The following is a 20,685-nucleotide window of genomic DNA, read 5'->3' as shown; positions in this document are numbered from 1 at the left end:
ACGGGGTCAGGGGCTCCCCGCCAGCTCGCTCCCTCCCAGCCTCGTTCCCTCCTGTGACCGCTCCCCGTGGGCTTGTTGAGATGGACCCGGCACATCCCTCCTGCCCTGGTATGTGCATTTCTCCACCCGCTCCCCTTCACTCCCAACAGACAAACCAAGAACGCCAGGCTGTCCCCCACCCAGTGGGGACGTGGAGGTTCAGGGCCCGGAGCAGTGGCTGGGCTTCAAGGGGCACCGAGATGGGGTGTGGAGCATTCAGAAGGTCCCCTGGATGCCCAGGGCCTCAGGACGCCAAGGGAGGGCCGGGGCCTGACCCCCGACTTAGGGGTGGCTTCCCTTCCAGCATCTTTTAAAACACACGTCTCAGTCCTGACCCCAACACACACACACACCACACAGACCACACACACATCACACGCACACCACACGCACCCCACACCCCACACAGACCACATACACACACACACCACACCCCACACCCCACTCACACACACACACCAACCACACACACACCAACCACACACCACACACACTGCCTGCAAGTCCTGCCTTTAGTTTTGCACCTGCTGCCTGGCACCCAGAGTCTGGCCTCTTTGCCTGTCAGGGCCCAGGGAAGAAGACGGGGGAGAGGTAAGCATGGTCCAGGGTGCAGCCCTAAGCCCAAGAACCGGAACACGGTGGGAAGAACCAGGTGCCATATGGAAGCCTCTGCCCAGGATGAGTCTGGCTTGGGGGTGGGAATTAGGGTGAAAGGGGAGGGTCAGGGGAAGGGGTCAAGGATTGAGGCCCAGGGCCCCAAAGAAGGAGGCTGGCCCTCGGGGCAGAAGCCTTTGCACAGGTCCCAGAGTGTTTCCTGTGCCAGGAGGGCAAAGACCTGGGCCCAGCGACCCCTCTCCTCAGCCTCCAAAGCCTTGTGGAGCCGGTAGACACAGGATAGGCCGGTGAGGAGCAGATGTTCAAAATCCCAGGGGCTAAGAGGAGGCCCCTTCCGCAGGTCCTGGAACTGCTGCAGCCGCTGCTCAGCGCCCTCCAAGTCACTGGGCACGTGGTGCTGCAGGAGGAGCCCGAGTCGGCGGCCTGGACGTGTGGATGCCAGTTCCTCGTCCTGGATGTGCAGCTGCCCCGTGACATCCAGCTCCAGCCTGGCCCAGAGCAGCTGCAAGGGGAGCTGTTTAAGGAGTGGGCTGAGCTCCGGGGCAGGGTAGGGAGCTAGAGTGGGCCAGGGGGGCATAAGCAGGCAGTAGGTCCCATGCTGGGTGGCCCCCTCCCCCAGCAAGCCCAGCTTGAGACATCCCCCTTCCCAACTCTGAGTTTAGGGACCTCTGGACACTGCCCCCTCACCCCCACCCCCATGTCCCAAGCTGGAGGAAAGACCTCAAACATCACTTCCGGGGCCTCTGGCTCCTGCAGGCCACTTGCCACGCTGGTGCTGTCCATGGGCTGCCCTGGGGCAGCAGAGAGAAGTCAGGCCCCTGCCAAGCTCCGTCCTAAACAACCCAACTTCCCAGAAGTGCCCCTTAGCTGCCTCTAAGAGTGTCTAGAGGTTTTAGCTGCAAGAGTAGGATTGCCATTCCATTCCCCCCCACCCGCACACTCCCTACACACATACACACATTGACATTTACCACCCCAGGCATAGGTCTTATTCCAAGATCATCCGAAACCCAGATAGCACCTCAGCAAATGTCCAGAACTCCTTGAACTTCGCAATTCCCTTGGCCAAGAGCTCCAGGGCAACGGGTCACGAGACACTTTACTTCCCACTCCCCCTCCCTCCCTATCATCTGGTTTACAGTGTAACCTAAAACAGTGACCTTCCTCAAAGATTGAGGACCCCTTTTGGAAAGAACCCACTCCTTCCTTACTCCTCAGTAGTGATGGTATGCAAGGCAGGGAGACCAGGCAAGGCAGAATGTCTGTTACAGCTTCCTTCATCCCACCCCAGGGTGCACCCGTCCCTTGAAATGATTGTTCCAAGCCCAGGGCAGATCAAGGGAAACTGCTTCAGGCATCAACCAGAATAAGCCCAGGCACAACTCTGTCCAGGGTCAGCACCTACGTTTATCTCCCTTCACTTCACCTGGACCTTTCCTGTTCTAGGGGAGGGGCCCACGCCATTAACCTCTGCAGCACACGTCAGCCCACAATCCCGAGGCCCTGCTAGGCTCAGATAGAACCAACTATAACTGCTATTAGCCAGCAGCCTTCCTTGGTTCCCATCCACCCCACCCTGAAGCCCTGGTACCTTCGTGGCGCTGGGTTGTAGTCAACCCAGGGAGGAGGCAGATGGCTACCATTAGCCAAGCCAGGAACTTAATTTTCCCCGCCATGCCCCACCACGTCCTCCGAGTTCTGCTCTCCCTGGCTGCTCTCTGCTCCTGCATCCGTTTGCCACACACCATGGCTCCAGCTTTCCACTGCAGGCTGCTCAAGTGTTCCCTGCTTTGCGTGTCAGTCTTCAAAGCAAAACAGGGAGGAGCTGGCTCTGGCTTCCCAGGGCTCTTTCCATCCCGTAGAAATGTGAAATCCTTGGTTGTTGGCAGCAGGAGGCTGTTGCTACCCAGATGGGCCGGATTCTTAGTTAATAGAAAAAAGGTGTTGGGTAGCAAACAGCTTGAGCTTGGCCCTCCTAAAAGGTAGGGAAGAGCCCAGGCCGTAATACTACCTTACTATTTATCTGTCCTCAAACCCAAAACATCCTGCAGCTGAGCCCAACTCCGGACGCCCAGTCCCCAGCCCAGCCTCCAGGGAGCCCCTCAGCAGCCAAGAGCATCAGCTGCAAAGCTCAGTCCTACAAATGCATCCCCGACCGACTGGACAGTGCCATGGGCAGGCAAAGCCAAGCACTTCCACCTCAGGCACTCAGCCAGACCGGCTGAACACAGAGTCCAGACCAGCTCGGGTGGGGAGTCCTATCCCCTGGAAGCTCTGCAGCTCCCGAATGTCATTTGCCTCAGCCCTGGGTCCTCCTCTGCTTGTTTACAACATTCTTGGCTCAGGCCAGAGTCTAGGGCAGTGATGGCGAACCTATGACATGCGTGTCAGCAGTGACACACGAACTCATTTTTTTGGTTGATTTTTCTTTGTTAAATGGCATTTAAATATATAAAATAAATATCAAAAATATAAGTCTTTGTTTTACTATGGTTGCAAATATCAAAAAATTTCTGTATGTGACATGGCACCAGAGTTAAGTTAGGGTTTTTCAAAATGCTGACACGCCGAGCTCAAAAGGTTCGCCATCACTGGTCTAGGAAGATTCCCTTAGATCAAGCATGATGGGCTGTCAGGTTACAGGGTTCAAGACTCAAAAAGGAGCTGCAGCTCATGGAACCCTGTGGATATTTGGATGGAATGAGGGTGGATAGTGGTTTCCTGGTTCCACCCAGGCCCCTGGACACATAAGCTACTGCCAGACATGGGCTTTCTCCAGCAGTTGTTGAGACCCTGCTAGAGGCCATGCCACACCCACCCTGAGGCCTGTGTGCTATATGAACTTTGAATTTCAGCTGCAGAACACCCTTCAGAAATACATCCAGGCCTGCAGGTCACCACATCTGTAACTGCACTATTCAGTCCCGTTAAAACAGACTCCCAGTTTGGTAGTCAGCAGGGAAAACTCCTGCCTGCCATATCCCCTCTCCTGAGTAAAAACTTCATGTTGATAAGCACACAGGAAATGGTAAGTCTAAGTAGGATTTTATTTACACAGACTCAATTATAGATAAGGCGCTTTCTAGGATCCGTATGCCTTCCCTGGAGCTACTTGGCTTCAGGTTTCTTGTCCCCGGCTTCAAGCTTGAGACTCTCAGGGGGCTGGCGATAGGCAGGGAAAGCCTCCCATGGGCTATTCAGGTCAAACTTGCGGAACTCTTGGGCCAGTTCCACCGGCTCAGCCACCACACGCTTCACTTCATCATCATAGCGTAACTGCAGAAGAAAAAGGCAGGTTTGTGCGCGGAGCAAGGCCTTGTTACAGCAAGCAGCCCACTTCCCCATGCCGGCCCCTTTACTTCTCTATTCTTGATTCCTGTCCCAGCCTGTTTCAAGTCTCCATCCACACCTGTTACTTACTAACCATAGTCCAAAATGCCCTTTGTCTCATGCCCTGCCATCACCCAGTCAGGCTCACCTGCCCACCATCCCATTATGAGCTCTTTCCAGCTGAACTGAATTTGCTCACCCATCCACACACTTTATAAGATAAGAATTTGCCCAGGATTAGAGAACAAGTCAGTGGCTGAAAAGAGTACACCTAACTGGCAGGCACTAAAGTTCAGGCCTAGGGGCCTTGGCATTATTGGTGTCAAGATGTGAGGCAATAAAAAAAATAAAATAAAAGATGTGAGGCAATCAATTTGTCTTTTAATCCAAGAACATGGTATAACCATCAATTTATGTTGGTCTTTTTATTTGGTCTGAGTAAAAACCTGAGCTACTTGGCTTCAGGTTTCTTGTCCCCGGCTTCAAGCTTGAGACTCTCAGGGGGCTCAGATGTGAAAAAATTTTATTTTTAATTTTTTAGAGAAAGAAAATAGCAATTTGTTGTTCCACTCATTTGTGCATTCACTGGTTGCTTCTTGTATATGCCTTGACTGGGTTTTGAACCTACAACCTTAGTATACTGGGAGGATGCTCTAACCAACTGAACTATCCAGCCAGCACTTATGTTGGTCTTTTTAATTTCTCTTGGCAATATGTTGTTGTTTTCAGTGTAAAGATTTGTTGTTGTTGGTTGTTGTTAATCCTCACCGGATATTTTTTCCATTGATTTTTTTTTTTTTTTTAGAGAGAGAGTGGAAGGGAGGAATAGTAGGGGAGAGGGAGAGAGAGGGAGAAAGAGATTGAGGGAGAGCAAGATTGCTGTGAGACACACATTGATTAGTTGCCTCCTATACACACCCTGATTGGGGCCAGGGATTGAATCTGCAACCCAGGTATGTGCCCTTGACTGGAAATCGAACCTGGGACCCTTTGATACATGGGCTGACACTAACCCCTGAGCAATGCTGGCCAGGGCTAATTTGCTTTTTTAATTGAGGCAATCAATTTGGCATGGCTTTTCTTGTTATTGGAGGATCAGCTGGATAAGATAAGAACAAACAAGTTGTAGGGTTAAGAGGCCGTCCAAATTAGGGGGACAGTTGGGGTGAAACAAAGGGAGAAGAGAGGGAAGTAATCCTGACCAGAAGTAGCTTGAGAAGGAAAGGGAACCATGCAAAATACAGGAGCATTTGAGCACTAAAGAGAAGGGCTGGATTGCCACTATCTTGGTATTTCTAAGTCACTCTGCTACAAAATCACTGGTGTTAATGTACACAATAGAGCATCTCCCCGCTGACAAACAACCTGCAGCACATGGATGGTAAAGCAAAGCACTGAACTTCTTTATAAGGCCCTTATGATCACACTAGAGGCCCGGTGCATGAAAATTCATGCCCTGGAGGGGGGTTCCCTCAGCCTGGCCTGCCCCCTCTCACAGTCCAGGAGCCCTCAGGAGGGGGAGGCGATCAGGGGAAGGCAACGCCCCATCACACCCCTGCTGCTGCCACTGCTGGCAGCGCAAGCCTCAGCCGGCCCTGGTTGCCTGAGCCTCGGGCGGCCCTGGGCGGCTGGGGGGCTGAGGGGACTGGGGGACTCCGGAGGCAGGTGTGCAGAGTGGCCGGGCTCACCTGGGGGTAGGCCCGGCCTTGCTGGGAGCCTGCTGCCCCTGTGGGGCTAAGGGGACTGGGAGCCACCATCTTGTAGCTGTGGGTGCTGCCATCTTTGAGGGCGGGGCAGTCAATTAGCATATTCCCTCCTTATTGGCTATGGGTGCCACCATCTTTGCAATGGCATGATGGCCAATTAGCATATTCTCTCTTTATTAGATAGGATGTTACTGGTCCTGCCTCTGGCCATTCTCAAAGGCTGAATATTCAGTGTCTTCCCTGTCAGCTTCCTTCTCAGAGATCCAGGGTAGGGTAAAATAACATTCCACTTTCAGATCTTGGGGACAGACTCTGTGTTCTCAAGGCTGCCCTGATCATTCAAATGATCACTACAATAATGGCTAGCATCAACTGACCATTTATAGTACACCAGGTATTACACATACATCATTTAGAACACTGCAAATCTTATTGGTTAAGTACTATTATTGTTCCCAATTCACAGATGAGTAAAACTGTCATAGAGAAATTCGTAACTTGCCCCAAATTATAAAAGTGGAGCTAGGATTTGAATCCAGAGCCAATGCTCTTAAACCACCACAATCCACAAACCATATTTCCTGCCATGCCCAGGATCTCCCAGGTCCCCTGCCAGTCCTTCCCTGAGGCTGCTATCACAGTTCCAAGGCTCCTACCTCAACGTAGCCAGACAGGGGAAAGTCTTTCCGGAAAGGATGTCCTTCAAAGCCATAGTCTGTCAGGATCCTTCTTAGGTCAGGGTGGTTAGCAAAGAAGACTCCAAACATGTCCCAGATCTAGAAAAAAGAGGCCCTCGGGCAACCAGTCCATCATGGCCAACATGGGGGTAAGGGGCTATGCTGCCCACAGTAGTTCCAACCAATTCTGCAACTCTGGCTCAGAAGCACGGTCCACCATGCCCAGTAACTCACCTCCCTCTCATACCAGTTTGCTGCCTTATGCACAGAGACGGAGGACTCAATGGGTGTCAGCTCATCTGTATAGGTCTTCACACGGATGCGGGAGTTGAAGCGCAGAGACAGCAGGTTGTAAACAATCTAGGGAGAACAAAGGAAATGGAGGACCAAGATGGCCACAAGCTGAAGTCCCTGAGGGGGAATATCAATGATGACACAAGGTGAATTAGATAAATCTGCCTTCTATCCTGAAGCTCAAAACCTCAAGATCCTCCTGTACTTACAACTGCTTTCAAAGGCCTAAGCCACACTAACATGTAGCTGCTCAGCAGTCGGCATACGTGTCTTTGTTCATGCTATTCCCTTTGTCTAGGACAGTGATGGCGAACCTTTTGAGCTCGGCGTGTCAGCATTTTGAAAAACCCTAACTTAACTCTGGTGCTGTGTCACATATAGAAATTTTTTTTATATTTGCAACCATAGTAAAACAAAGACTTATATTTTTGATATTTATTTTATATATTTAAATGCCATTTAACAAAGAAAAATCAACCAAAAAAATGAGTTCATGTCACCTCTGACACACGTGTCATAGGCTCGCCATCACTGGTCTAGGATGTCTCCAAACCACATCTCCCCCAATCCCAATCCTCACTGAACTAATTTCTAGTCTTCTGGTCATCCATTAAGACTCAGCACAAACATTCTCTCTCCCTTCAAAGAAGCCTCCAGACAGGGCTAAGTGGTCCTCCTTCATTATTATAGCACATCTTTAACATACCATGTGTCATATGTTATTACACTAAGCTGTTTATGTATCCTTCCTGACTAGAGTTTGAGGGACTCCTGGAAAGGCAGTTATTGGGTGTTATTTCTCTGTCCCAGGATCTGGCAAATAGTATATTATCAGTAAATGTCAATAGTTAAATATATTGAAAACTTGTGTGCTAGTAATCTACCCGTACTATCTCATTTAATCCTCACAACCAACCTGAGTTAGGGACAATTTTATACTTATTCTGCCCAAAAGAAAATGAAAAGTCAAAAAAAGATTAAACAAAATATTCACACAGTGTATAGATGGCAGAGCCAGGATTTAAACTCGAGGCCTGCCTGATGCTGAGGCTCTAGTTTAACTGTTTTGTTAAGCTGTCTGACCCAACTAAAACTAAGAAGGCTATGGTTCCTACTGGCAACTCTTAGTCTAAAAGTGTTCTGTTCCCTTTCCTTCCTTTACCCCCAAAAACCTTCTCAAACCTCCTGACTGACCTCAAAACGGTTCTGCCGGGTTGGGATGTCCACTGCTGTCAAGTCAGCCAAGGATTTGAATTGTGCATTGGTGTGATCCCTGAGGAAAGTCAGCACTGGAACGACTCCATCAGGATGGATACAGAGTTCCAACTCATTGAAGCAGGACACCTGCAGACATGAAACAGGAGGTAGAGACATAAAGAGCTACCAAGGGAGCAACTAACTTTAGCGTATTCTCTGATTTAAGGCAGAGAAAGAAACCTGAGTTGGGATGGAGTAATCTGTGGGGCTTTTTAAAAAATATGTTTTTCTTGATTCTAGAGGAGAGGGGAAGGGAGAGGATTTTAAAGAGAAACAATTGATGAGAGAGAAACATCAATCGTTTGCCTCCTGCACAGCCCTACTGGGGATCAATCCTGCAACCCGGGCATATGCCCTGACCAGGAATTGAAGCAGTGACCTCTTGGTTCATGGGTTGATGCTCAACCACTGAGCCACACTGGCTGGGCAGAATCTGTGGTTTTTGATCCCAGGCTGCCCACTCCCACATGACCTGAGAATATGGTTCTTTCTTGACCCCGGCCAAACAACAGTACTGAATATTACCTGAACTTGTTGGATATACTTGGGCAGGATTTCAGCCACATACTCTCCAAAAGCTGAGAGCTGTTTGTGGGCCACATCATTCCGTGGTCTGACAGTGGCTGAAAGGAGAAGGCATATTTAACAAACAAATGGCAAAGACAGCAACCAGCCCTGCATCCAATCTAGTCTGGGCTTATAAGAGGCTCCCCGTAGAACTTTGAGAAAGGTGAGGATGGAGGGAATAGGAAGTGATGAAACCTTAGGGGAAATGCCACCTACACAGTCTGCAAAGACTCTCATATTGAAGCTGGCATGTTTGCCTCTTCTCAAAACTACTCCATGGTTCTTCCTTTCATAAAGCCTGCATTTCTGTTAAAGCAACATATGTCTCTGCTCTCTTACCAGACTCCATAAGGGTGGGAGCCAGAATGTTTGCTTCTGTGCATCTCCTTAGCACCTGGCTCATAGCAGGCTCTCAAGGAAGAAGTTCAGGGCTTACGAGCTCTCACAGACTCTCCAGTTGAACCTTATTTTTTTGTGCATAGATGAAGCAACTGAGACCCAAAAAGGGGGAAATGCCAGGTCTCCTGACTCCCAGTTGGCTTACATTGTCTATAACGTATCTCTATACAGTCATTCATGCAACCTAATCACTGAGCACCCAAACGGCATAAACTGCAGGGTAATGGCTATTTGTTCTCTGCCTCTGGCAGCAAGCAGGCCTGCTCTGTCACTCAATAGTGTTGTAACCCTGAGCAAGTTATTTCTCTGAACTGTTTCCAGCCTGATTCATAGTTTGAAAATACTATCTACCTCATGAGATTGTTGTGAGGACTTTAAGACCATTCATAAAAACACTTCCCAGGTGCCTGGCACACAATAAGCACTCAATGTAAGCTACTATGACGACAGGCTCTATATTGGGCTCCAAGGCCCAAATATTATGTTTCCTGCTCTCAAACAGCTGACAGTTTAATCAGAAAAACAGAATCACGGAAGTGGACAAGGAGGCAATCATGGACATAACAGAGGGACCTAAGGGCACAGGGAGGGCCCGATTCGGCCTGCAGAGTGAGGATCGTAGCAGTCAGCTCTCCAAGGACAGGTAGACTTGCCAGGCCGCAGGGAAGGGCATCCCAGAGCAAGGACAAACATGACGAAGGGAATGAGGAGCCCCCGCCCGCAGTCCCGAGAAGGGCCGGGCCGCACATACTCACGGCGCTTGTCGGCCGCAGCGCTTTCCCTCCTCACCGGCAGCAACAGCGCCGAGGGTCGTCCAACCCCTGCACGGGGAGATAAAAGGCACAGGAGCGCAAGGTGAGGCCTGGGGGGCTCCCTGCGCTGGTCGCCCGCCCTCCTGCCCCGAGCCTCATCCCGTCATCCCCTGCTCACCCCTGGGCAGCGCCACGGCCCCCACGAGCCCCCGACACCAGGCCCTAGCGGCGGCCGCCATGATCCCCAGATGCAGACCAAGCAGCAAAGGCAAGACCTACAGGACACGGAGCCACAAGGACACGGACCGGAAGCGGAAGTGTGCCTTATATTTTCTTCCGGGCGGACGCCGGGCCAAAAGCAGAGGTTCCGGGATCCGGGCTTCCGAATGATAGGAAGGGAAGCAGGTGAGAAAACAAGGCAAGCTGGTGGGAAAACCGTGAGGTGAACGTGGCCCTAGCTTGGTGTGGCAGAATCTGGAAAGAAGGCGAGGACCCTAAAGAATCGGAACGGTGAGAGGAGGGGAAGGGGCGGGGTTCTGGGTTCCACATTCCACACCCCTTCCCCGCTTCCTTAGCTAAGCTTTTGACGGGGCTGGCGGGCCTGGGGGGCGGCCGTGCGGAGGACGGTTTCCCCGGCGACCGTTTCCCGTTTCCAGGCCGACTCCAGGTGGAGCGGCGACACTGCACGTGGCAATGGGCCTCCTTGTGCCCTGGGCTTGGGACGACTGGCTCTCTCTCGAGTTCCGGAGCCTTGGGGAGTGATTAGGGTGAACTGAGAAATGCGAGGGAGAAACTCAGAAAAGAGCAGATGTGGGGCTGACAGATGTTCCTGCCAAGCCTCAGAGTAGAAGGTCTGGACTTCATGCGAGCGCCGGGGGAGGGAGAGCGTCTACCTGGACACAAGGATTTGGGGTGTGTTTTTTGCCTTGTTCTACTCTCCAGAACCTCTCTAGTTTTATACCCAGTAGTTATTTGGTTTTAAGGCTCTTTGCCAGGTTTTTAAGATAATTGGCTTACTCCAACCACTTGTTTTCATGCCTTGACCAAAAATTCCAGGCCTTTTGTTACATCACGGAAAGGAAACACCCATAGTAAGAAATTGTATTGATTTTAGTAGGCTTGTGGTGCCATTGCAGAATGAACCCAGCTGTAGTTGAAGGAGATCATCAGAGATGTTACTGGCGGGGTCAGGATTAAGGATAATCTGGGCCCACTTTGTTAACAATCACTTTTTCCTTCTCCCTCTGAATTGCACCATTTGATTCATAGACTGTGGCTGTGGATTCCTTGTTATTGAGGGTGGTGTTACTTTGCAGACAACGGGCAGAGAGAGAAGTTGGCTACCATGGAATCACCAGAGGAGCCTGGAGCATTAATGGATGAAAACTACTTTGTGAACTACACTTTCAAAGATCGGTCACACTCAGGCCGTGTGGCTCAGGGCATCATGAAACTGTGTCTGGAGGAAGAGCTGTTTGCTGACGTCACCATTTCAGTGGAAGGCCGGGAGTTTCAGCTCCACCGGCTGGTCCTCTCAGCTCAAAGCTGCTTCTTCCGGTCCATGTTCACGTCCAACCTGAAGGAGGCCCACAACCGGGTGATTGTGCTGCAGGATGTCAGTGAGTCTGTTTTCCAGCTTCTGGTTGATTATATCTACCATGGGACTGTGAAACTTAGAGCTGATGAGCTGCAGGAAATTTATGAGGTGTCAGATATGTATCAGCTAACATCTCTCTTTGAGGAATGTTCTCGGTTTTTGGCCCGCACAGTGCAGGTGGGGAACTGCCTTCAGGTGATGTGGCTGGCAGATCGGCACAGTGATCCTGAGCTCTACACTGCTGCCAAGCACTGTGCTAAGGCCCACCTAGCCCAGCTGCAGGACACAGAGGAATTTCTCCACTTGCCCCACCACCTACTCACCGATATCATCTCCGGTAAGTTGAGGGAGGGGGCATATCATACCCAGTGCATGTTCTAGTTCAAGAGAAAGAAACCCTCAGGCTTCCTGGTGTTAGTTTACAGTATTGGTGGGAATTTAGATATCTTCTGAAAGGAATTGAGTTGAGATTTAGTGTAGCTGCTGTCAGAGACAGAGTCCCCTTTTGAGGAAGACTCCAGGAAAAGAAAAGGAGCATAAGGTAGTAAGGAAGTATTTGTATGTATACTCTAATCTCCCCTGTGCATAGGTGTTCTTTTTTCTATTTGTTTTTTGTTTATTTTAAATATATTTTTATTGATTTCAGAGAGGAAGGGAGAGGGAGAGATATAGAAACATCAATAAGAATCATTGATTGGCTGCCTCCTGCACGCCCCCTACTGGGGATCAAGCCCACAACCCGGGCATGTGCTCTTGACTGGAATCGAACCTGGGACCCTTCAGTCCGCAGGCCAACGCTGTATCCACTGAGCCAAACCAGCTAGGGTCATAGGTGTTCTTATCTATTCTGCACTCTGCATGTACCTGTTACCTAAGTAAATTTATGATGAATGATGGATAAGTCAAGATACCTAAAAAAATTTTTTTAAAAATATATCTTTATTGATTTTAGAGAGGAAGGGAGAGGGAGAGATAGAAACATCGATGAGAGAGAATCATTGATTGGCTGCCTCCTGCACGCCCCCTACTGGGGATCAAGCCCACAACCTGGGCATGTGCTCTGACAGGAAATCAAACCATGACATCCTGGTTCATAGGTTGACGTGCAACCACTGAGCCATGCCAGCTGGGCCCTAAAAATATTTTAAGTGATTGGCCAAGTTTAGGTTACAATCCTGATACTGCAAGTGAGATATACACATACTTTAGGTGTGAGCTCTGCAGCCCAATAGATTGCTTCTGTGGAAAATGGGAGTATATCAAACCACCCATTTTGATTAAAAGGCAATTTGAGATTTTCTCATACATGTACACATACATACATATTAGTCTAACAAAGTGATTCATATATTTAAAGTCCCTGGCTCTAGATCTCCCTTTTGTTTTTTTTTAATATATATTTTATTGATTTTTTTTACAGAGAAGAAGGGAGAGGGATAGAGAGTTAGAAACATCAATCAGCTGCCTCCTGCACACCCCCCACTGGGGATGTGCCCCCAACCAAGGCACATGCCCCTGACCAGAATCGAACCCGGGACCCTTCAGTCCGCAGGCCGACACTCTATCCACTGAGCCAAACCAGTTAGGGCTAGATCTCCCTTTTGGATTGTCCGAGTGCCATTGACCATGCCTTTCCTTTGGGTCTCAACAGATGGAGTTCCATGTTCCCAGAACCCAACAGAGGCAATAGAAGCCTGGATCAATTTTAATAAAGAGGAAAGAGAGTCTTTTGCAGAGTCACTCAAGAGTAGCTTGAAGGTAAGGCAGATTTCTTTGGATTGGGACACTATACTAGCCATGTATTACACCTGTCAATTGGGCTGGCCATTTTGATGGTGATTGTCTCTGGCTTGAAGTTGATAGGAGCTGGGGGAGAAGGATATGTGTGCCTCTGAGCTCCAAAGCTCCTTGATGGAACTACTTTCATCACTGCATTAACAATCCTAAGCACCCTTTGTCTGAATCACCAGCTCATGGTAGTTTTAAGAAGCTGAAAGGATGAGTGCAACAGATTCTCCGCCCCGGCATAAAATGCCTGAAAAGTGATTGGAGGAGAGTCAGGGTGACACACAGAAACCGGAGGGGAGTAGGCTAGAGCAAAATGCAAGTGTGTGGCCTAAGACCTTAAAGCATTGAGTCTAAGCTGAGCCTTAGCCTAGAATCGGTAGATATCACTTATAATTTTAAATTTTCCAATAGGAAATTGGGGAGAATGTGCACATTTATCTCATCGGGAAAGAGTCATCTCGTACCCACTCATTGGCTGTGTCCTTGCATTGTGCTGAAGATGACTCCATCAGTGTACGTGGCCAAAACAGTTTGTGCCACCAGATCACTGCAGCCTGCAAGCATGGTGGAGACTTGTACGTGGTAGGAGGGTCCATCCCACGGCGCATGTGGAAGTGTAACAACGCCACTGTGGACTGGGAGTGGTGTGCGCCCTTACCCCGGGACCGGCTCCAGCACACCATGGTGTCTGTGCCCGGGAGAGATGCTATATATTCACTGGGTGGCAAGACACTGCAGGATACCCTCTCCAATGCAGTTATCTATTACCAGGTAGATTATAACATCTGGATAGAGACAACACAGCTAGAGGTGGCTGTGTCAGGGGCCGCTGGAGCCAATCTCAACGGGATCATCTACTTACTGGGGGGGGAGGAGAATGACCTGGACTTCTTTACCAAACCTTCCCGACTCATCCAGTGCTTTGACACAGAGACAGACAAGTGCTACATGAAGCCCTATGTGCTGCCCTTTGCCGGCCGCATGCATGCCGCGGTGCATAAGGATCTGGTGTTCATCGTGGCTGAAGGGGACTCCCTGGTCTGCTACAATCCCCTGCTAGACAGCTTTACCCGGCTTTGCCTTCCTGAGGCCTGGAGCTCGACCCCACCCCTCTGGAAGATCGCCAGCTGTAATGGGAGCATTTATGTTTTTCGGGATCGATATAAGAAGGGGGATGCCAACACCTACAAGCTTGACCCTGCCACTTCAACTATAACAGTCACCAGAGGCATTAAGGTGCTGCTTACTAATTTGCAGTTTGTGCTGGCATAAGGCAGTGGGGGAAGAGCGGCTGACTTCTGTCCTCCCCTTTTCCAGTACCTACCCGTACAAACTGGAAGTCTCCAAAATCCCAGCTCAGAGTACTATGTTATTTTGTGGCACATGTTCAAAAGGCAGCACTCAGCCCTTCCCTGAATCCATAGGGGTAGCCACTGTGGGGCTTTCTAGACTGCCACTGCTCAGCTGGCTGCTTGAATGAGTGCAGGTCAGCCTGTTCTCTGCCATCCCTGGTGATCCTGTGCCCACCGCCGATTGCTCAGAGCAAGCGCTCCTCGGATCTTAGGTACAGCCTCCCCTCCTTACCTGATCAGTGTTAAATATAAGCAACCCTGACCCCAAGACAAAAGGAAAAATGCCCAGTCTTTCTTCTATGGTCTGCAAAGTTATTTGGTAACTTTTTCACAAAGAATTAGGTGTTTTAAGAGTTTTTCCTTCAGGCTTTGGTGGGAGAATGGACAAAACTGAAGGTGTCCTTCACCAGCAAGAGTCAACTCTAAAATTCTGGACATTGTGTCTATTGCTTTCTCATCTATCTGTCAGGAAATGTATATTTCAGTTTGATTTTTGGCTTACTCTAAGGGATAAGCCAGAAAACAGTAGAAAGGATTATTTTTATTAATAGCAGAAACATTTTTCAAACTCAAATATATAAGGTCTCTACTCTTTTAAAAGCTCTAAGTCCAGTCTAGAGCTAGAAACTGTTCATACAAATAAAGTTTCTAGAGGGATACGTGTGTCTGTTTTGAATTCTGAAGGAGTGATTTCCTGAGGGAAACTAATTACATGCACACACATTTCTAAGTCAGCCACAATCCCGATTGAATACCATATTTCCTTTTTTATACACAGGATTGCTGCTCCAAAAGTGAGGGGCCAGTGAATTGAGATTCTGATAGTGGCAAAGAGCCAGAGCTGATATTTCTTCTCTTTCCTAGTGTTAAATGTCTTTGAGTTATGGTGCTAAATATCACCAGGTGCAACAGTAGGTGCATGATAGATATCTTTGACCTTATTAAAAAAATAAGACATCCTCATCCCTATCCCACATCCCCATACCCTGCAAATAAAAGCCAGGCTAAATCTTTCTAGCCATACAACAGTGTTATTTCAGGAAACCGAAACCATGACAAAGGGAGAAAAATGACCCATTACTTAGCACACTTCCGTTATGTTGCCTGGGCTTAAGCCCCATTGGTCCTGTTAAGCGTTTGCATTCTATTGCCAGCAGGGTTGTCTTGAGTTCTTTCTAATCCACATGCTTCATGTCTGTGACGGGTGATACAGCTCCTTCTTTGCTGCCTCTGCAGTAATCTTGTGGAACTCCTTGAGAATTTCAAACTGGCCAGGTCTGATAAAGATGTGTGACCGGATCTTGGTGATGGCTCGTACAGCCTCCTCTGGGCTCCAGTTGTACACCTGAAGTACAGGGTTGGAAAATGAAAGAAGCCGGTGTAAGGTGTCTTGACCTAATGACAGGTGCTAATGGGCTCCCAGAATTTCATTTTTATAAAAACTCCATTTTGGGGGGGAGAGGGGTTAAAAACCATGTTCCATGTATTATAAGGGAGAGCAGTTTAGCACTCTCAGTTAACCAGCCTCAAATTACAGGCCAGGGGGACAAGTCAGTCCACTTAATTCTTGCTCTGCCAAACTCTGGCAAAAGAAGGTTGAACGTGTGGCGCTCAGATCCTAAATCCAAGCCTGCCAAGGCCTACTAGGTGTCCTCCCTGAGCTGGACCAGTGGGTACAAGTTTCCTGGAAAGAGCAGATGTTTTTATGTAACTTGTCACCATAACTAGAAAAACAGCACTTTGAATTTTACTGGTAGGGTTATCTTTGTGTCCCAAACTTACTGGTTTAGAACGCAACAGAACCAAGAAAATATAGATTCTAGCCTGCCGGTTCAATTTTCACTTGGCCCAAAATATCCTCCTGAGACCCTGTTTTCAGCAAACAGTCCTAATGACCAAAGCTTTAGTATTGTTAAATCATGTACTCACCAATCCACAGTAACACAAACAAGGCCAGGTGGTTATCTTTACATTTCCTTTTTCCTTAAACTATCCACATGACTTAGTAAATGCTCTGCAGGGGCCAGACAGCTAACAAAAATGAGCTAAGCAGGGGGCATACAATGGAATGATAAGAGTATTTGCTTCTAAATATTTTTACTAGTAAGTGTCCCACCTGCTGATCATAACAAATTGATAGGAGGAATTCCATTGGATCCTGTTTCTAGAAACTAATGTCCAAAACTCTACTCTGAAACACTTGAAGAAATCTGAGTACTACAGAGCCATAAGTGATCAGCACTATTTACAGTACTAGACATGCTATTTTTAACAAGTGTTTCTCATCTTCAGCTGGTGTTAATATCCTTTGCAATTCCATTTATTGAGTGTCTGCTGTAAGTCAGTGTTTGACATACTTTCTCATTCAAACTCAGTAACACATTTAGTTTAAGGAAACAGCATCGGAGAGAGAAGCCACTTTTGCATAAGGTCACATAGCTGGCAGCTGGCACAGCCACAGGTCAGCCTATTGACAAGCTTAGGTACTTTCTACCTCCCAACAGTCTGAAACGGGGGACATGGCTCCTTCCAGCAAGACCCCTCTGTAGACTATGCTACTGAAGTTCTGGAAATCTGCTGTAAAGGGGACCCACCCAGAAAGACCTCTCCTACCTGAATCAGATACGCTGCCACCATAGTGGCACTTCGGGAGCGCCCAGCCTTACAATGCACGTAGACACTCTGGCCCAGGGACTGGTACTTGAGAGCAAACTGAACTCCTTTCTGGAGGTTAGTCAAGGTTGGGATTCCAATCATGTCTATTGTGCTGAGTCGCAGCTGCTCAACTCCTACTTTCCTCCACTCCTGGGACCAGGTCCACCAGCATAAAAGGATGAAAAAAGCCAAATGTTAGTCACATGAAGATGGGCTCCCAAGAGGTAGCAAAGCAACAAGGAAGCTTCAGGATTTACTACACTGTGAATATACTGTTTACTGTTTTCTAACAAACTCTTTTTTTAAAAAAATATATTTTATTGATTTTTTACAGAGAGGAAGGGAGAGGGATAGAGAGTTAGAAACATTGATGAGAGAGAAACATCGATCAGCTGCCTCCTGCACACCCCCCACTGGGGATGTGCCCGCAACCAAGGTACATGCCCTTGACCAGAATCGAACCTGGGACCCTTGAGTCCGCAGGCCGATGCTCTATCCACTGAGCCAAACCAGTTAGGGCTAACAAGAAACTCTTACAGAAATATTTTGTGTATTGCTTTTATCCAGAAAAAAAATTTTTTTTAATATGTTCTTATTGATATTTTTAGCGAGGGCAAGAGAGAAACATCAATGTGAGAGAAACATCAATCAACGGTCTCCCGAACACATGACTACACCCCTACAAGGGATGGAGCCTCAAGTCTGGGTATATGTTCTGACCAGGAATCAAACTGGGGACCTTTAGGTGCATAGGATGGCACTCAACCAACTGAACCACACCAGCCAGGGCCAGAAGTATTTTTGCAATGACTGACCTACATGGTTGGTCTTTACCAAACAATAACTATGCTGGTGAGTTAGAATTATGTCCAAGATTTAAAGTGTTCTTAAAGTGCCCTTTGGGTATTTGAATTTTTAACTGCAAAACATCTTACCTAATAATAGACAAACATGTAAATTGATCGTCCCTCTGCTACGCTCACCAGCCAATCAGGAGAGTATGCAAATTAACCCAAAAAAAGATGGCGGTTAATTTGCATATGTAGGAGTGAAGAGTGAAGACTGAAGGCGGCTCCGGCCGGAGCAGCAAAGACTAAGGGTGGCCCTGGGTCCCAGGTGCCGGAAAAAAAACCGGTGCCGGCAGCCAGGAGAAGGGAAGGCCTATTGCACGAATCTCTTCGTGCAACGGGCCTCTAGTTAACTATATAAAATTCATCTACAAAAGTTGTGAAACTGTCTCTTTGCATAATCTTGGTCCCTATGCAATGACCTAGCTGCCGGGTTGAGCTACTGTATTTTGAGAGCTTTCTATTACCACTTTTTTCTTGAGAGGGTATGTGGTAGAAAGTAGAGTTAGTTCCCAGCCAGTGTGGCTCAGTGGTTGAACATCGACCCCTGAACCAGGAGGTCATGATTTGATTCCAAGTCAGGGCAGGTGCCCAGGCTGGAGGCTTGATCCTCAGTGGAAGGCATGCAGGAGGCACCCAATCAATGATTCTCTCTCATCTTTGATGTGTCTATCTCTCTCCCTCTCCCTTCCTCTCTGAAATCAAAAGTATATACTAAAAAACAAAATAAAGTTATTTTTAAATTAAAACAATGCACATACCTTTGCTACTGCAATGTTAACACTTAAAGAAGAAGACTCTCATCGCTTCTCGGCCTTTTGGCTAAGATCAAGTGAAGAAGAAGACTCAGAAATAGAAAAAAGGCCTCTGGCAAACTGAGCCTTCAGATACTCTTGTTAATCTCTTAGCTAGAACCAGAGACTTTAGAACTCTGAATGAAGGTCAATAAAGCTCATGAAATTAGCAAACGTCTTTGCAGTGTGTAGCTTATGCTACAACTAGAGGCCCGGTGCACGACATTCATGCACTGGGGGTGGGAGGTGGGGGAGGGGGTCTCCTCAGCCAGTCCTGCGCCCTCTCGCAATCTGCAATCCAGGACCCCTTGGGGGATATCGGACTGCCTAGGCAGGAGAGCCTGGCTTCTGGCTGAGCAGCGCTCCCCCTGTAGGAGCTGCTCCCTGGTGGTCAGTGTGCCTCATAGCGACCAGTTGTTCTGCCGTTCAGTTCATTTGCATATTAGGGTTTTATGATAGAGAATTACACCAGAAACTCCTGCAGTGGTTGGTAAATATTCAGATCCTGGAACCCAAGCTGAAGTTCCTGAGTTAGACTCTCTGGGGCTTGTACCTAGGAATATGATATTTTAAGGAGCCTGGTAGATCATATTACAATGTGAGGCCCACTGCTTTGGAGATTTCTTTTTTCTTTTCTTTTTTTTAAAAATATATTTTATTGATTTTTTACAGAGAGGAAGGGAGAGGAATAGAGAGTTAGAAACATCGATGAGAGAGAAACATCGATCAGCTGCCTCTTGCATACCCCCTCCTGGGGATGTGCCCGCAACCAAGGTACATGCCCTTGACCGGAATCGAACCTGGGACCCTTCAGTCCGCAGGCCGACGCTCTATCCACTGAGCCAAACCGGCTAGGGCGAGATTTCTTTTTTCTAGGCTAGTGGGATAATATAGCTACTTAGTACGAATGTCAATACCTCACAGCCAGCAACCACGCCCTTTCTATGATTCCTCTTGCTCCACAGGGCTGACCACACCTAGGAACATTTACCATTCTGGCTAATAGCTTCTGAAGCTTTATGGCAAAGTACTTTGGGAAATGGAAGGAACCGTTACCCATTCCTTAAAAATGCATGCCATCACTAATCAATATATTTTAAATGTGAGTCACAAATGTCTTTCAGGTTTCAAGAAACCTACAGGTTGAAATTACGGCATCTTCATCAGGCCATGCTAGTAAACAAGGAAGATAGCTGTATCGTGCTAGTAGAGGTCAAACACAACAGAGGACAATGCCTGATCACCTCGTGGAGAGTCCCACAGACAGGCACTCACACTTAATGAAGATTATGTTTTAGGCCCAAACTTCCTTATGACAGTACTTTGTAACTCCACCACATCTCTCACATCTCAATAAAAATACCCTCAAGTCAGAGCCAAATTAACCCGATGCAGTTTTTCAATGGGTTTTATGATAAATTTACTCTGGGGGTGGGGGTGGCTTTTCTTCTCCAAGTTTATGGGGCCTTCGTCTTGAATGCCTAGGGCAGTGCCTCCCCCATACTTAGTGCTCAGTAAGTGTGTAATGAATGAGATCAGTAAGTGTCGAATGAATGAGATCAGCAAGCCAAAGAAAAGTTGCCTTTCAAATTTGGTTACTGATTTTTAAAAAAATATGTATTTTATTGATTTTTTTACAGAGAGGAAGGGAGAGGGATAGAGTTAGAAACATCGATGAGAGAGAAACATCGATCAGCTGCCTCCTGCACACTCCCTACTGGGGATGTGCCCCCAACCAAGGTACATGCCCTTGACCGGAATCGAAGCCGGGACCCTTCAGTCCGCAGGCCGACGCTCTGTCCACTGAGCCAAACCGGTCAGGGCTGCTTACTGATTCTTAATTACCGAAATTAAAAATACATTTGTGCACAAAGGGGTAACCGGACTCTGTCAACTCTACTTTCAAACGCCTTTCACCAACAGTTTTTGTTTCACAATGAGTTTCTACCTCCAGTCGCAGCCATTTAAGCTTAGAGTACCGGGCCCTCCTCTGAAGGGGCCAACAGGCCGGGACA

General features: G+C 48.1%; 4 protein-coding genes across 6 annotated transcripts; 1 reads left to right on the top strand and 3 right to left on the bottom strand.

Annotated features, from left to right (window-relative positions):
* Positions 1-480: 480 nt before the first annotated feature.
* Positions 481-3,086, bottom strand: FAM180B (family with sequence similarity 180, member B). The gene is made up of 3 exons (XM_005870843.2): positions 2,246-3,086; positions 1,375-1,445; positions 481-1,156 (listed from the first exon to the last, which is right to left on the bottom strand). Exons 1-3 carry the CDS (start codon positions 2,400-2,402, stop codon positions 761-763), a joined length of 624 nt encoding a protein of 207 aa, XP_005870905.1. The 5' UTR covers positions 2,403-3,086; the 3' UTR covers positions 481-760.
* A 594-nt stretch (positions 3,087-3,680) lies between these two features.
* On the bottom strand, positions 3,681-9,959 carry NDUFS3 (NADH dehydrogenase (ubiquinone) Fe-S protein 3, 30kDa (NADH-coenzyme Q reductase)). The gene is made up of 7 exons (XM_005870838.2): positions 9,815-9,959; positions 9,640-9,705; positions 8,444-8,541; positions 7,856-8,005; positions 6,602-6,727; positions 6,347-6,466; positions 3,681-3,930 (listed from the first exon to the last, which is right to left on the bottom strand). Exons 1-7 carry the CDS (start codon positions 9,873-9,875, stop codon positions 3,763-3,765), a joined length of 789 nt encoding a protein of 262 aa, XP_005870900.1. The 5' UTR covers positions 9,876-9,959; the 3' UTR covers positions 3,681-3,762.
* A 25-nt stretch (positions 9,960-9,984) lies between these two features.
* KBTBD4 (kelch repeat and BTB (POZ) domain containing 4) lies at positions 9,985-15,030 on the top strand. 3 transcript variants are annotated; one of them, XM_014543395.1, is made up of 5 exons: positions 9,985-10,146; positions 10,906-11,255; positions 11,406-11,570; positions 12,885-12,991; positions 13,433-15,030. In XM_014543395.1, the coding sequence occupies exons 2-5, from the start codon at positions 10,982-10,984 to the stop codon at positions 14,291-14,293; spliced, it is 1,407 nt and encodes a 468-aa protein (XP_014398881.1). In that variant the 5' UTR covers positions 9,985-10,146; positions 10,906-10,981; the 3' UTR covers positions 14,294-15,030. The 3 variants fall into 3 exon arrangements, with proteins under 3 accessions (XP_014398881.1, XP_005870903.1, XP_014398880.1); XM_005870841.2 differs by having other exon boundaries at positions 10,953-11,570; XM_014543394.1 differs by having other exon boundaries at positions 10,906-11,570.
* A 354-nt stretch (positions 15,031-15,384) lies between these two features.
* Positions 15,385-18,041, bottom strand: PTPMT1 (protein tyrosine phosphatase, mitochondrial 1). The gene is made up of 3 exons (XM_005870866.2): positions 18,012-18,041; positions 16,987-17,178; positions 15,385-15,718 (listed from the first exon to the last, which is right to left on the bottom strand). Exons 2-3 carry the CDS (start codon positions 17,128-17,130, stop codon positions 15,563-15,565), a joined length of 300 nt encoding a protein of 99 aa, XP_005870928.2. The 5' UTR covers positions 17,131-17,178; positions 18,012-18,041; the 3' UTR covers positions 15,385-15,562.
* Positions 18,042-20,685: the final 2,644 nt, after the last annotated feature.

Source organism: Myotis brandtii, unplaced genomic scaffold, assembly GCF_000412655.1.
Source record: "Myotis brandtii unplaced genomic scaffold, ASM41265v1 scaffold324, whole genome shotgun sequence".
In the NCBI taxonomy this organism is placed as follows: Eukaryota; Metazoa; Chordata; class Mammalia; order Chiroptera; family Vespertilionidae; genus Myotis; species Myotis brandtii.
The sequence above is the reverse complement of the archived record's forward strand: the minus strand, read 5'-3'. Positions and strand labels throughout refer to the sequence as shown.